The 14,341-nt window shown below is 35.7% G+C and overlaps 1 protein-coding gene across 5 annotated transcripts in view; it reads right to left on the bottom strand.

Moving 5' to 3' along the window:
* Window positions 1-14,341, bottom strand: part of LOC149244118 (uncharacterized) — a 336,741-nt gene that overhangs the window by 275,777 nt on the left and 46,623 nt on the right. For 4 of the 5 annotated variants that reach the window (XM_089374743.1, XM_089374746.1, XM_089374744.1 and 1 more), the window contains 2 exons: window positions 8,432-8,580; window positions 8,196-8,265 (listed from right to left, as the gene is read on the bottom strand). In XM_089374743.1, coding sequence (XP_089230869.1) covers window positions 8,196-8,265; window positions 8,432-8,580 — 219 coding nt within the window. Of the gene's footprint in view, window positions 1-8,195; window positions 8,266-8,431; window positions 8,581-14,341 lie in introns of those variants that run through there. The other variant, XM_089374747.1, reaches the window with a different exon arrangement.

Genomic DNA, 14,341 nt, shown 5'->3' with positions numbered 1-14,341 from the left:
AATAAGAGCATTTATTCATGTTGTTCATTTTGTGTTCTAAATATAAATGTTTTAACTGGTAAAAATAACAATTGAAAAGAAATACTAATTCACCCCCCTCTCAGTGTTTCCAACAATTTGCAATTGAGACAGTGACAACTGTGTATTGACACTTTGATTATCACTTATTAAATGAATGATAGTTGATGTTATCTATAGCAAGTGACACATTAACAATTGATACAATATCTTGAATTTGCTTACATGAACTCGACAATTGCTTAACATTAACATGACAATACCTTGATTATGAAGTAAAAAACAGTGATTAACTTAGTGAGCATTCTATGATGCTTACATAATAGTAATACCTAGACTTGACCTTGAATTGACACTTAACTTTAGCATGACCTATTGACTTGACTCATATATTAAGACATATGGCATGGATGACCTAGGGTTTCTCTTTTAGTATGACCTAGCGATCTGTGTGCAGTGACACAATTGTAATATTGCAGGGCAACAAGTGTTGAAGGCAATATCATCCAATTGTACAAACTGACGGAAAGATGGACAACAGGGTTTGATCAGCTAAACAATTGTGTTTACACGTATTTTGGTAGCTCTCTGAGGGTAGAATTTGAGAGCATTAGAGGCAGGTCATAGGGATGACCTGAGGCACCTTGGTTTGTGCCATCATTTGATAGTAGTGCCAGATGGTTGTAGCATCATGTGCAACTTGATACAGTGTGGCATCATGATATATTGAGTCTTGGTTCTTATTCATTCGTGAGCAGCTCAATGCAGTGACAAGCAGTGGCAGCCAGCAGATGTGCAGTGATCTATGTGTGCAGTGAGTCGTGACAGTGGTTGTGCATTGATGACTATTCATTCAAGAGCAATGACATGCAATGATAGCCAGCAATCGTGCATTGATTTGTAGTGACAGTGATATACAATGTGCAGTGACAGTGATGTGCAGTTGAACAATGATAGCTTGATGTGTAGCATTGTGTAGTGATTAGTTTGTGGGAACAATGATTAGCAGCTACCAGGATTCAACATTTATTTTGCATCTTTCTTATAACTATAAAACATTGATGGGGATCCAGTGTGAAAATTGTGAAACGTGATCTACCGACTCTTTTGGGTGATTGGAGTCACCTTCAGGTTGTAGCCTGAGAACACTTCAGAGTGGTAGGGTGGTGCTAGGGCAAGTTGTTGCTTGCACAAGGCATTGTGGAGTCCATTCAGTTGTGGTTGATAAACTAATAGGGCAGCAAAACATCCTTCCAACCGCACCTGGTAAACAGAGCATTGGGGCACTCATCAGGTTGTGGCATGATCTATAAGGTGTTGGCGCGTCCTTTTGGTTGCAACAGGATATTAGGGTTTAGTAGCATCCTATAGGTTGTGGCATGTGAATTAGGGGGTTGACGCATCCCTCAGTTGTAGCTGAAATCTTGATGTAATTAATATTTATTTTAAAGAGAGAAGAAGACAATTACTAGAGAAGCGTTCAATGGTTTTTGACCAGGAGGGGGTTTTTCCACCTAAAAATCTTTCTATCTATTGTTTTATCTTCCTGCATTGTTGTATGGTATTCTCTATTGCTAATTATTGTTTATAATTGTTGAAGAAGAACATTAATAATACTTGAAGAATAACTAATGCTCTGAAAAGGATTAAAAAGTGTTAATTGTTCAAAAATATTGATTCACCCCCCTCTCAGTATTTTCCAACAATTGGGATCAAAGCAGGTTCCTTCAATAGCAGCTTAACAACTAGAAGACAGATCTGGGAGTGCAGAAATGGGAAATCAAAAAGGAAAGTCGCCAAGCATTCAAAGGATTCAAAGGAAGTTCTGGGTATTGAAATGAATTCAGATTCTATTATCACTAACAAAGAAAATGATAACAGGAAGGAAGTTTCTGAAGAAGAAGATGAAGAGATGAACGAAATCAAATTCCAAAATGAGGTTGTTAGAGTTATAAAGGAACTCAAGAGTGAAAGTGAAAGGGCTAAATTCTGGAAGAAGAACTGAAGATAGCAAAAGGACACATTGAAAACCTTAATAAGAAAAGTGAAATTATCAGCAGTCTTAGAGTGCAGCTGGAAGAAGCCAATAAAGTTGAATTCAATCAAAAGCAACAACTTTATGTAGCCATGGCATAGATTAATTAGCTTAAGAAACAAGTACAAGAAGCATAAATGGAAAAGAAAGTCATGGCAAACCAATTAAAGGAATTATAAACATCTTCAGCAGAAATAAGCAGGCTCAAGTTTGAAAATGAAAAGCAAAAGGAACAGATACAGGTTCTCAACAGAGAAGTAGAGAAGACCATCCTTCTCAAGCTATAGGTTGAGGAGGCAAAAAAAGAAGGGAGATCTTGAAAAGATGGTTTCGAGAAGATCTTGCTCAAAAGCAATAAGAACTTGATGGAATGCTTTATGAGATCAACAAGCTCAATGAAAATGACCATTTACAGGTTATGGAAAATATAGATAAAGAATTGGCAAAAAGAACAGGTAAAGCTTCTATTGATGAAGATACAAGCTCCACATCTTCACACAGTGATATTGAGAAGACGATTGAACCAAAGAAGTACGTTGTAACTCCGAAGAATGATGCCAAAGCAGTCAAGGAAAAGGACGACAACAGACTATAGCACTGCCTCCAACGAAGAATGAAATTTCTTCCAGGTATATTCGTTTATTTAATCGTTATTGTTTTTCAGGTGCTAACTAGGGACATATGGCCAGGGATTTTAAAGTTGTTGACAGGTACAACTATCAAGGGTCATCGCATCCAAATGAACCATTCACGTTCGCATATTTATTTAATGGTTATTGCTTTTTATGTGCTAACTATGGACATATGGCTAAGGATTGTGAAGTTTTTGGCAAGTACAACTATTATTTGCAAAACCCTAGAAGCAAGTTTCCAGGTTCTCGAGACAAATACCAGATGGCATCTTCTATGGATGACATTGAATGCTTTAAATGTCATAATCATGGACACATAGCTCGTCACTGCATGAACAAAATGGAATCAATCATGAATATTGATGACGAGAATTAGAAGGTTTGGAAGATTAGACATGTACAAGATGACCAAATATAGGATGAACAGGTAAAGGACCAGCAAGAAGTGCAAAAAGACAAGAAAGTCCTAGCAATTATATTTTCAAGATTCGTAACAAGTTCTAAGGAATAGAGTCAAGATGACTTGTTAGGTGAATCACTATTTTGAACAATTTGGCTCGTTAACTCCTTGAAATTTGTAGAGGGGGTGTCTATGCAACAGTATATGGCACAAGTCTACGATTGATAGATAGATAGTTTGAACAAGATAGCAGTTTCATAACAAGCTCAAGGGGAGCAAAACAGTTCAAGGATTACAGGTTTACAAAGGAAGGTTTCTCTTCAAGGGAAGCACATACATGACACAGGTCCACAACGATCGTCATTGACAAACTATTACAAGAAGTCTTCTCGTCAGGGCGACCACAGGCAGATAACAGGTCCACATGAAGCAAACAAATTCTCAAGGGGAGTAACCCTTTGTCATTGATGTCAAAGGGGGAGAGAAAAACCTGAGAAAGAGATTGAAATCTCGAGAAGGAGGTGAATCATGATGTCAAGAGGAGTTGTACTCGCAGGAGGAGTACGTGTGTTGCCATCAATGACAAAGGGGAATATTGTTGGATGGTGTTGTCATTGATGTCAACCCATGGAGTTTACTGGGTTTGACATTGACCAAAAACACCAGTCATTGATGTCAAATGGTTAATGAACGCGTTTTAGTAATTGTCGAATTACATCAAGATGGCAGTTATATTGTTGGATGGTTGAAAACCCAAGTCCTAGGGTTTGGGTTCCCTGGACTAAGAATGCATCGCGACTTTGTCGAGGGTTTTTGGTAGGTCAAATCATTGGGTTTGGGTCGGGGATCTATGTCATTAGATTCTCGAAAATATGTTTTTGTTGATATGTGGTACACCCCGAGAGACCTCCTGGTTTGAGAGATATTCACAATTGAAGTTGGTGACCCCAGTTTTTGGGTTAAGGCCCCAAGGTGACTTGGCATAGTTTTATTAGTTGTCAGAATTACACATCAAGTATATGGGTTCATTGTCATAATATTATCCTGGGAAAGGGCATCAAGCTATTAGGCATTCACAAATGGCATCCATCCTTAATTAGAAGCCTAATTCCTTACCATAAGGGCAGCCAATTCCTTTTAACTTAGGACCTAAAAGAATTAATAAATTATTGTTATTTCAATAATCAATAATTAATAGTGTTTAAGTCTCTAAAATTCCTCCAACGTTCACATAATGAAGCCCCTCCAAAACTCTATAAAAGAAGACCTATTCTAACCTCAACCCATAACATTCTCAACACATTTATCCTATGATTTCACCTCTGAAATTATCAGCTATCTGAAGTAGACAACAAGGAAGTCTGCACAAACCAGCGAAGCTACTTGAGAAAGAATTAGCGAATTTCAGAAGGTTTGTTGTTTGTCTTGTTTTGGATTAGGATTGGTGGTTCGTTGGGTCATTTCCTAAGGGTTTCCTTATTTATTTTTTCTTTGGTTGGGTGATTTGTATATCTCTTGCAGCTACAATAAACCCTCTTCTTGAAGTTTATACTCGGCCCTGTTCATTTAGGACTTGAAAAACACCTTCAGCACTTCGGCGTCCTCATAGTTTGACTGTGGTTTCTTTTGGAGGTCTCGGACTTGTGAAGTTTGTACATCTTTCTGTGGTCATCAAACCTTAGGTACAGACCTGTAGCTTACATCCAAGGTTTAAGGGCAGCAAAGAGTATTACTTCATGTATCCTTGTAGACCAAGACTAGTAACATGCACCAGCGTGAAGTTTAGGTTGTTTTGATGGTGGTTGGTTTGTGCAAATATCTTTAAAAGTTCAGATCAATTTAGGGATGAAATTTAGGTCAGTTGTTAAATTAGTTTTAGGCTTGGTTAGGGCCTTGTTGTAGGATGGTTTTGAAGATAGGTTTTAGGAAATTTTGTTCACCCACAGTTATGAATATATGACAACATTTTTCATCGTAATCTCACCATGTATAAGATGAATAACTTCAAGAACTAAAGGCAGCAACCCAATCATTGACTTTTGAACCAAAATAACAAGTGACTTGAATGCAACAATTAAGCATATAATGCACTTGACCATTTACATGACAGTTGACATCTTGACTTTACCTTGACTGCCTACAGTGGACTTAACAGTGAAACAGTGACTTGATATATAAATTGTGACTTTGTGCTAACTTGACTTGATAAATGACATATTCCTATAAGTATCTTAAGACAGCCTTGGTGTAATATCTCTCTTGGTGACTGACAATTTACTTGATACATAAATATGTTAGATATCATTTTTTGGGATTCAACTGTGTTAAGTAAGTCATTCATCTATGACCATTTCCATGAGAGGTAGTCGTAAATATGTCCTAAAGATTATCACATTTATGAGTTGTGACTTTATATTGACTTGACTCGATAGATCCTTATGAGTATCCTAAGAAAACAATTTTGTTGTAGTAACTCTCTTTGTGACTGTCAATTGGCTTAAGATACCTTGACAATTCAGTGAGGTGACAAGACAACAATACTATGACAAACAGTGGTACTATTATTATCAATATGATATTTGTAATTGAGACAGTAACAACTGTGTATTGACACTTTGATTATGACTTATTAAATGAATGATAGTTGATATCATCTACAACAAGTGACAAATTAACAATTGATACAATATCTTGACTTTGCTTACATGACCTTGACAGTTGCTTAACATTAACATGACAATACCTTGATAATGAAGCAAAAAATAGTGATTGACTTAGTGAGCATTCTATGGTGTTTACATAATCGTAATACCTAGACTTGACCATGAATTGACACCTAACTTTAGCATGACTTATTGACTTGAATAATATATTAAGAAACATAGACATATGGCAGTGATGACCTAGAGTTTTCTTTTAGTATGTCCTAGGGATCTGTGTGCAGTGACACAATTGTAATCTTGCAGGGCAGCAAGTGTTGAAGGCGATATCATCCAGTTGTACCAATTGACGTAATGAGGGACAACAGGGTTTGATCAGCTAAACAACAGTGTTTACACGTATGTTGGTAGCTCTTCGAGGGCAGAATTTGAGAGCATCAGACACAGGTCATAGGGATGATCTGAGGCACCTTGGTTTGTGCCATCATTTGATAGCAGTGCCAGATGGTTGCAGCATCGTGTGCAACTTGATACAGTGTGGCATCATGATATATTGAGTCTTGATGCTTATTCATTCGTGAGCAGCGCAATGCAGTGACGTGCAGTGGAAGCCAGCAGATGTGTAGTGATCTATGTGTTCAGTGACAGTGGTTGTGCATTGATGACTATTCATTCATGAGCAGTGACATATAGTGATACCAACAGTTGTGCAGTGATTTGTAGTAACAGTGATATACATTGTGTAGTGACAGTGATGTGCAGTTGAACAGTGATAGCTTGATGTGTAGCATTGTGCACTGATCAGTTTGTGGGAACAGTTATCAGAGGCTACTAGGATTCGACATTTATTCTACATATTTCTTATAACTATTCTACATTGATTCAGAATACAGGGGATCCATTGTGAAAATTGTGAAACGTGAACTACCGACTCTTCTAGGTGATTGGAATCACCTTCAAGTTGTGGCCCGAGAACCCTTTCGCATGGCAATGTGGTGTTAGGGTAAATTGTGGCTTGCATAGGGCATTGTGGTGTCCATTCAGTTGTGGCCGATGAACTAATAGGGCAATGAAGCATCCTTTCCGACAACAACTGGTAAACAGAATGTTGGGGCACTCATCAGGTTGTGCCCTGATCTAACGTCTTTCTGGCTGCAGCAGGATATTAGCATTTAGTAGCGTCCTATAGGTTGTGGCCTGTGAATTAGGGGATTGATGCATCCCTCAATTGTAGTTGAAATCTTGATGTAATTAATATTTCTTTTAAAGAGAGAAAAAGACAATTACTAGAGAAGCGTTCGGTGGTTTTTGACCCAGAGTGGCTTTTTCCACCTAAAAATCTTTGTGTCTATTGTTTTATCTTCTTGCATTGTTGTATGGTGTTGTCTATTGCTGATTATTGTTTATAATTGTTGAAGAACATTAATAATAATTGAGGAATAACTAATGCTCTGAAAAGGATTAAAAAGTGTTAATTGCTAAGAAACACTGATTCACCCCCCTCTCAGTGTTTCCAACGCGGTCAACCAGGCCGATTCTGAGTCAAACAGGACTAGTTTTAAAACTATGGGTATAGCATAGATGACCATTCTGGAGCATGTGCATCATAACATAAATAATAGTATGCATGTCCATAGGTTAAAACACAAGGCCCAATTAGTATCTAGAATAATCATCAAATCTTAAAAGACTCCATATTGGACTATTATTTGCTATTTGCAATCAATTTTACTTTTCATGCTTTTTGAAATGGTGGGGTTGCATGTCCTATCTATGAGTCCCTTTAGGACCAAGTTTCCATAGTCACCTTAGATGAGCATGTGAGGTCTTTGCGCATTAACCTCTAAATGTGCATGTGCATTGCCGACTCATCTTCATTTTAAACAACAAATACTAGCCTATTGAATGCATACTACTTTTATTTATGTTATGATAACAAACAAAATGACTTTCATAATAGTATCAGCCATTCTTATGATCTGTAACAATAGATATGTAGATAAGGTCTTATGTTGAAAGACAGTTAATTCACAAACCTTAAAATTGAAAATAATGCTCAAAGTACAGAAATTCTATTAATATCTTTCTACAGCCAAAATGTAATCCAATTACACTGAGAAAATATGGATGTGATATATAATCAAGAAAAATCCTTTCACGTCTCCATCAAGATGATGGAAAAAAAGGAAAACAGAAACAATACCAATAATGAGTTTTGCACACATAATCAAAATCTAGAATTTTTTATGTACTAGAATGAAGTAGGAACACTTCCCATCGAGCCTTTATTCTAGAGATGCATATTAGGATAGTTCATTAAATACAATCAGCAGGACATGAACATAAACTGAAACTATACTTTCACGATTGTAACTCCACTAGCTACCTTGATTTCAATTTCAAGTAATGTACATTTGAGGACAAAGGTTTCTAATTCATAAATCACTTACATTCACATTTCTATTTAACAAGCGTGCTTGAAAGACTTTATCATCCAGTCTGTCAATACCAGCTTCATCCCTGTTGATCCATTTAGTTGACAATGTGTTTTCAAAGATATCAAAACATAGTGAATAACATTCTCCAACAATGCAAATAAAGAAAAAAAGAACTTGCAGAAGTGAACAATAGACAAAATGCCAATAAAAACCTAAAAATAACAGATGATAAAGAAGAAATATCTTACACAAGGAAAACCTCTGTTATCCTTAAGAATGAAGATGAGCCTCTTATTGAACGCAATTCCGACGTGCAAGAGCAATCTTCCATCATTGTATTTGATAACATTGTAGAATGCAATGGAGAATCTGCCATTTTCGTTTCTGATTCCTTTGCCTTGGTGCACAAAAAAAGCACCATAATAAACGAATGGCAGCAGAATTAGTAAATTCATTTCATATTATCCAATCCCATGACTCTTCAACTTCTGTAAAGCAAGTCAGAACGCAAGAAAAGAATTGTTGCAAACATAAAAACCATCAACAAATATGTCAAAGGTCATTCAATGATATCAAGCCAGCATTCAAGATGCCATAAAATGGTATGAACCCTGCTATAAACAACCATTTAGAGTTTAACTGCAAGAAATAAAGTGGTTAACAGCAGCACCACAAGAAGTAGAATTTCAGAATGCAATCACAATTCCATATATATGATTCCAGATGTTAACTTTCTTGGTGTGGCTCAAACATTATTTAGCACAATATAATGCTTGAGGTGGCAGATTATGGTGCAGATGGGACATGGTTACCAATGAATCAATGATGCAGACACATATGAGATATAAATATAGTTGCAACTTGCAAGTACTCCGTAGAGACTCATGAATAAATATAAAAAATATAGACGGCCTCTATGTCTGTAAGAACAATTTTTTATTTTGATTTTATTGTATATACAAGGGTACTACGTGATAAAACATGCACAGAATTCCTGTTACAGATAATTCCCTTGGAAATGCTTTGTTCTCAAAGTATATTGATGAAAAGGCTTGATATATTTTTCTTTATCTTGTGAGGTTTTCATGTCTTTCCCGATTCTTGGAGCTATCATCTTCAATGATACAAGGCGATATGGACCCTGAGTGATGAACAAAATTGTCGAACTGAAAAATGATCTAACCATTCCAATTTGATCTTCTATGGAACGTTGCACTTACAGGATTTGCAATATAAATTATTATCATGAGACTTGATGGTAGTGGTATCAATATTCTTCTAAAAATGAATTAATTGTTTTGTTTCTAAGACATGTTGATACATCCACTACTGAATGTACCTCCTCTTATGATGTGGATGTCAATGAGTTCTTGTAGTATGATTTTTCCTTGTCATGCTTGTAACGTTTTCCTGGCTTACTTCAGGTAAATGACTTTCTTCGGTGACTGGATCTTCACTTGGAATTATGTTGTTTGTACTACATCATCCAAGTATGTCTTCACTCCAATTGGATTGGGATCTTCTGAACAATGAGGTTAATGGGATCTATATTTGTTCCCTTTTCTTCAACTTGAATTTTCACATCTAAAGATTTTGATGTTTCCCTTTCGATCAATTGTTGAACTGTGTTCCTGCGACTTTTTATCCTTCCTAAGCTTCTTAATTTGCACAAGTAATTTTTCACTGTGGTTTTTGAAACAAAAATTTCTTCATTTTTGTCTACAATAATTTTGTCAACTTCTCTCTGCATATTTTGCATTGACTTTTGATTTTCTTAAAGGATTACCTTCAAAATATCTCTAAACCTTTTAATGAAAATATTATCGATTTTGACTTCAATGTAACATCTGGGAATGTCATCATCTTCTTCTTATATGGAAACATTAAAAAAACATTATGTGTTTAACATGAAAGTACCCAGTTTTTCAAATCACAGTAAACTGAGAATTATGTCAATCTCTTTTTTATAAATAGTTGTAACACTGAATTGAAATATACATTCAGAATCATTAATTGTTATTTGCAAATCCTTAATTTCATATCATCTCTTGCGAAAAATATTTCGTTTTCACCTATATTTGGTTCTAGAATTGATACCTGATTTGTCAAATAAATATTAATATAATTTTCCGTGTTGTCCATGCTAATAACGATATTAATCTCTTTCCCTTAAATAATTCCATAACGATATTAATATCTTTCCCTTGAATAATTCCGTTTAGTGCAAGTAATCTGCAACATGATGAAATTTAGCAATCTTTAGAAGAGAATCTTCCTCCTTTTATTTATGAATGCCCTTTTATAACTTGAATTGGGCTTATGACCTGAATTAAGCTTAGGATTATTTTTTTAATTAACATGGAACTTTAAAGTATCTCTTTTATATTTCAAACTTCTTTTTTATATATAATATTTTCTTTATTTTTTTCAATATTAAAGTTCCCTAATAGGCTTCAATAAATTTGAAAGTAATATTGAGATATTACTTTTATATATATCTTAATATATGGTACTTCATTATATCTTTTTCAAATAATCTCTTTATCGATATGACACTTTAAAAATCTCCTTCACTTTATAAATGCCTTCTTCAATATTAAATATCACTGTTGCTCACTTTATATAACTTCCACTTTGCTTGATATCCTAGATTTTAATAAATTGAGAGTGTACAGACGTGTCCGTACGGATTGTATGACACAGTGATAGACTACAATGCCCAGTCGTACGATTGATCTAGCTTTTGTCAGTGTAGAAATCAAATTGCAACTGGCGGTTGTATGGCAATCTGATGTATTGTTGTAATTATTTTTTCTACAATTAATTCAAATTGTATGGCAGTTTGGCAGTGAGAAGATGGTATAGATTGTAGTGAAATTGTATGTCAGAATCATATGATGAATTATTGCATATAGCAAATAATTTATGCAGTGGCTGTGGGCTGAATCTGAATTTGTTGTAATATCTCCTGATAATTATAATAATAAATAAATAAAATAATGTAATATTAAAATATAAGTAAATAAATAATAAACAATAAAGAAAAGATAATAATGGTAAATAAATAGTAAAAAATAAAAAAAATATAATAATAGTAAATAAATAATAAAGAAAAATAATAATAGTAAATAAATAGTAAACAATAAATAATGAAAAGAATATAGTAATAATAATAAATAAATATTTGCCAGGGACGACGAGCTCCTATATATTTTCTCTCAACGTGGCAGGTACACACCTAAAGATGGATACTCGTTTATATAAGCTGATCATAAACCACCGCTATTGACCTGGTGGTGGCAACCCTTTATATGGAAACTGAAAAGCCCCCTAAGGCAAAACTCTTCATGTGGTGTATCTTACGCAACAAAGTGCCCACTGGTGAGAACCTACAGAAAACATCCTTCTATGAGCCCTCTTGGTGTGCTTTGTGTAGAAATGCTGAAGAAAGTGTTGATCATTTATTCCTACACTGCCCCACCATCATTGCTTTTTGGTAGCATATATTGCATTTGCACAATATCAGCATACGCTGGTCTGGTTAGGACTTTCATACAGCTTGGCATACATGGTGGATCTGAGCAAACCCCGCCAAACTCCTGAATTTCCCTCTGCTTGTCTGCTGGGGTATTTGGCTCAATAGGAGCTCGATCATTTTCCATAACAGACCTCCAAACTGGACTGTGCTCTCTGCACACATATCTTCTCTCTATCACCTGATACCTGAGGAAGATCCCAAACAAACCAACAGGACTATCATTGTAGAGAACATTGACAAATCATCCCCCTGGGCATATTTTGATGGATCTGCCCAGCTCGATGGTTGTGGGGGTGGAGCGATATTATATCTTAATGAGGATCAGCATTTCAAATTAAAAATGGGTCTCGGACGTGGCACCAATAACTTTGCAGAACTGAGCAGTCTCAGACACCTTCTATCTTTCTCATTAGAAAAGGGATGCAGACACTTACAGATTTTTGGAAACTCCAAAATCATCATTAATTGGTTCAATCAGCAATCTACTTGTCACATGCACACACTGCGGAACCTATTGGACGATGTTCTACTATTAAAATCACAATTTGACTCTATTTCATGTCATCATATTTACAGGGAAAGAAATCAACTTTTCGATCAACTTTCCAAGGAGGCAGCACACCTTCCACGTGATCACTGCTTGATACAAGAACAAGACGGGCATACTTTCTACTAGTACTTTCACAGGCCTTTTGTTGATCAGCCCTCACAAGGGGCAGCTCTGCCCTGACTTTGGAGATTTATTTTGGAGATGATACTATCTGCATGTTATATTTACTGAACTGTATATTTTTGTTTATCTCATGTATATTTATCAATGGACATCAGGTTACAGTTATGTAACAGACTTATTTACTATGTATGTGGCTTGCCACCAGATTTTGATATATGCTTCCTGAAGAAGCATCTACAGCATGTAATTTTCTATACATAATGAAAGTTACGATTTTTCCTTGAGGAAAAAATAATAATAAATAAATAAAATAGTAAATAATAAATTGGAGTTCTAAATAAATATATATAAAAGTAAACTATAAAAATAGTAAAAATAACTAAAGTTAACAAAAAGTAAAAAAGAATAAAATAAGAAAGAGTTAAATTAAGAGAAATATTAAATTAAGTAAAACTTGAAATAAATAAATAAAAGTTGCATGTTGACACATGGAATGTGTGCATGCGGACCCCTTTCCATTTTTTGGTCTATTTAATGGACGATAAGAAGATGAGATTCATCATTTCTTGATTCATTCTCTTGAGAGAAGTGTTCAGAGACAAAAGATTCTCTGGCAGTAGTACATTGATTGAGGACTCAGAGGTGGCCAGTTGTAGAAAAGTTATGTGCAGCGGACCCTACGGTTGGGTGGAGAGTCGTCCCCAAAACTTTGTTGCAGCTAGCAAGATTCAAAGAGCATTCAACTCCAAAAGCACAAGTAAGGAATATTATCGATAGAGGTAAGTTGTCTCTACTCGTGTTTTTGAAAATTCTATGTTAAATAGCTAAATAACTGGTGTGAAAATTTCTAAACTGAAATTCTACTACACAAATTGATTTATTTCACCTACTTATTATTCATAATAAATTATTTACGAAATCCCTTTAGCAAATATCAAAATAAATTCTACTGCAGTTATCACACAATTACCCAGAGAAAAAATACATGCACAAGAACCAATCACATCAACACAGTTGTTTTTGGACAATTGTCCCCGGAAAAACCCAATGCAAGAAAACCGATGTAGCAGATGAGGGTTTTATTAATCTTTAGCAGCAATTGTTTTTACAAGGAACGATTTTACAGAGAAACTAAAAGAAAACACCTAAGACTTTCTGACACTTTGGAGACCCTGCTCCCACTCCTACGTCACTATGTGTGGCCCAACATGACTCTGCGTCAACCTGCTTGAGGGATAAGTCTCTCCTCTTGACTGCCTCTCTTTGCGTTGTCTCCCACTCTCCCTGTGTCACCTCCTCCTCAGTCACTACCTGTTGTTGATGCCCTCCTCTTCCTCCACCCTGCAACTCCCCCTCTAAAATCGATCTCCTTTACTTGAGAATTGATTTTCCTTGAGATATTGAGTATCTGCCGGTATATCTCCAAATGATCCTCAAGTCTTCTCTTATACTTTTCATGTTGATGAATCAACGGTCGAGATTAAGTCTCTAATTAACGGATAAGATTAAAACAGACTTGATCCTCGTCTCTTAGAAGCTTCTCACCCTTATCTTTATTAATACCCATTAATATTTTTATTTTCCTAAGTTTAGAGTTAGGAACCCATTAAAAATATTAACCTCATCAGGGTGGAATTTCTCAAAATGATTTCTGGGTCTTGGAGATCTCATGTGTCTTAGCCTATCCTCCAAATTTCAAGGCTAGAACACATACGATGCTACTAAAAATCAACACTCCCTCTTAGTGAGGAATGTGCTCTAGTAATGCTTCATCACTGAAACATCACACTAATCCTTCACATCGGTACCTGTGCTAATGCTAGGCCTGCTGCCCCACATCCACTGCACTGTTGCTTCCTGTATTGTTGCCCATGACATTGCCACTGTCACTGCTACATTTGTACTACAGCTCCCTCTCAACATGCTACATCATGCTTCCCATAGCAC

This window comes from Pinus tabuliformis, chromosome 8 (genome assembly GCF_031772625.1).
Source record: "Pinus tabuliformis cultivar Carrire ecotype Pingquan chromosome 8, CPIR1, whole genome shotgun sequence".
NCBI lineage: Eukaryota > Viridiplantae > Streptophyta > Pinopsida > Pinales > Pinaceae > Pinus > Pinus tabuliformis.
Note: the sequence above shows the minus strand (reverse complement) of the source record. Positions and strands in the feature narration are given on the sequence as shown.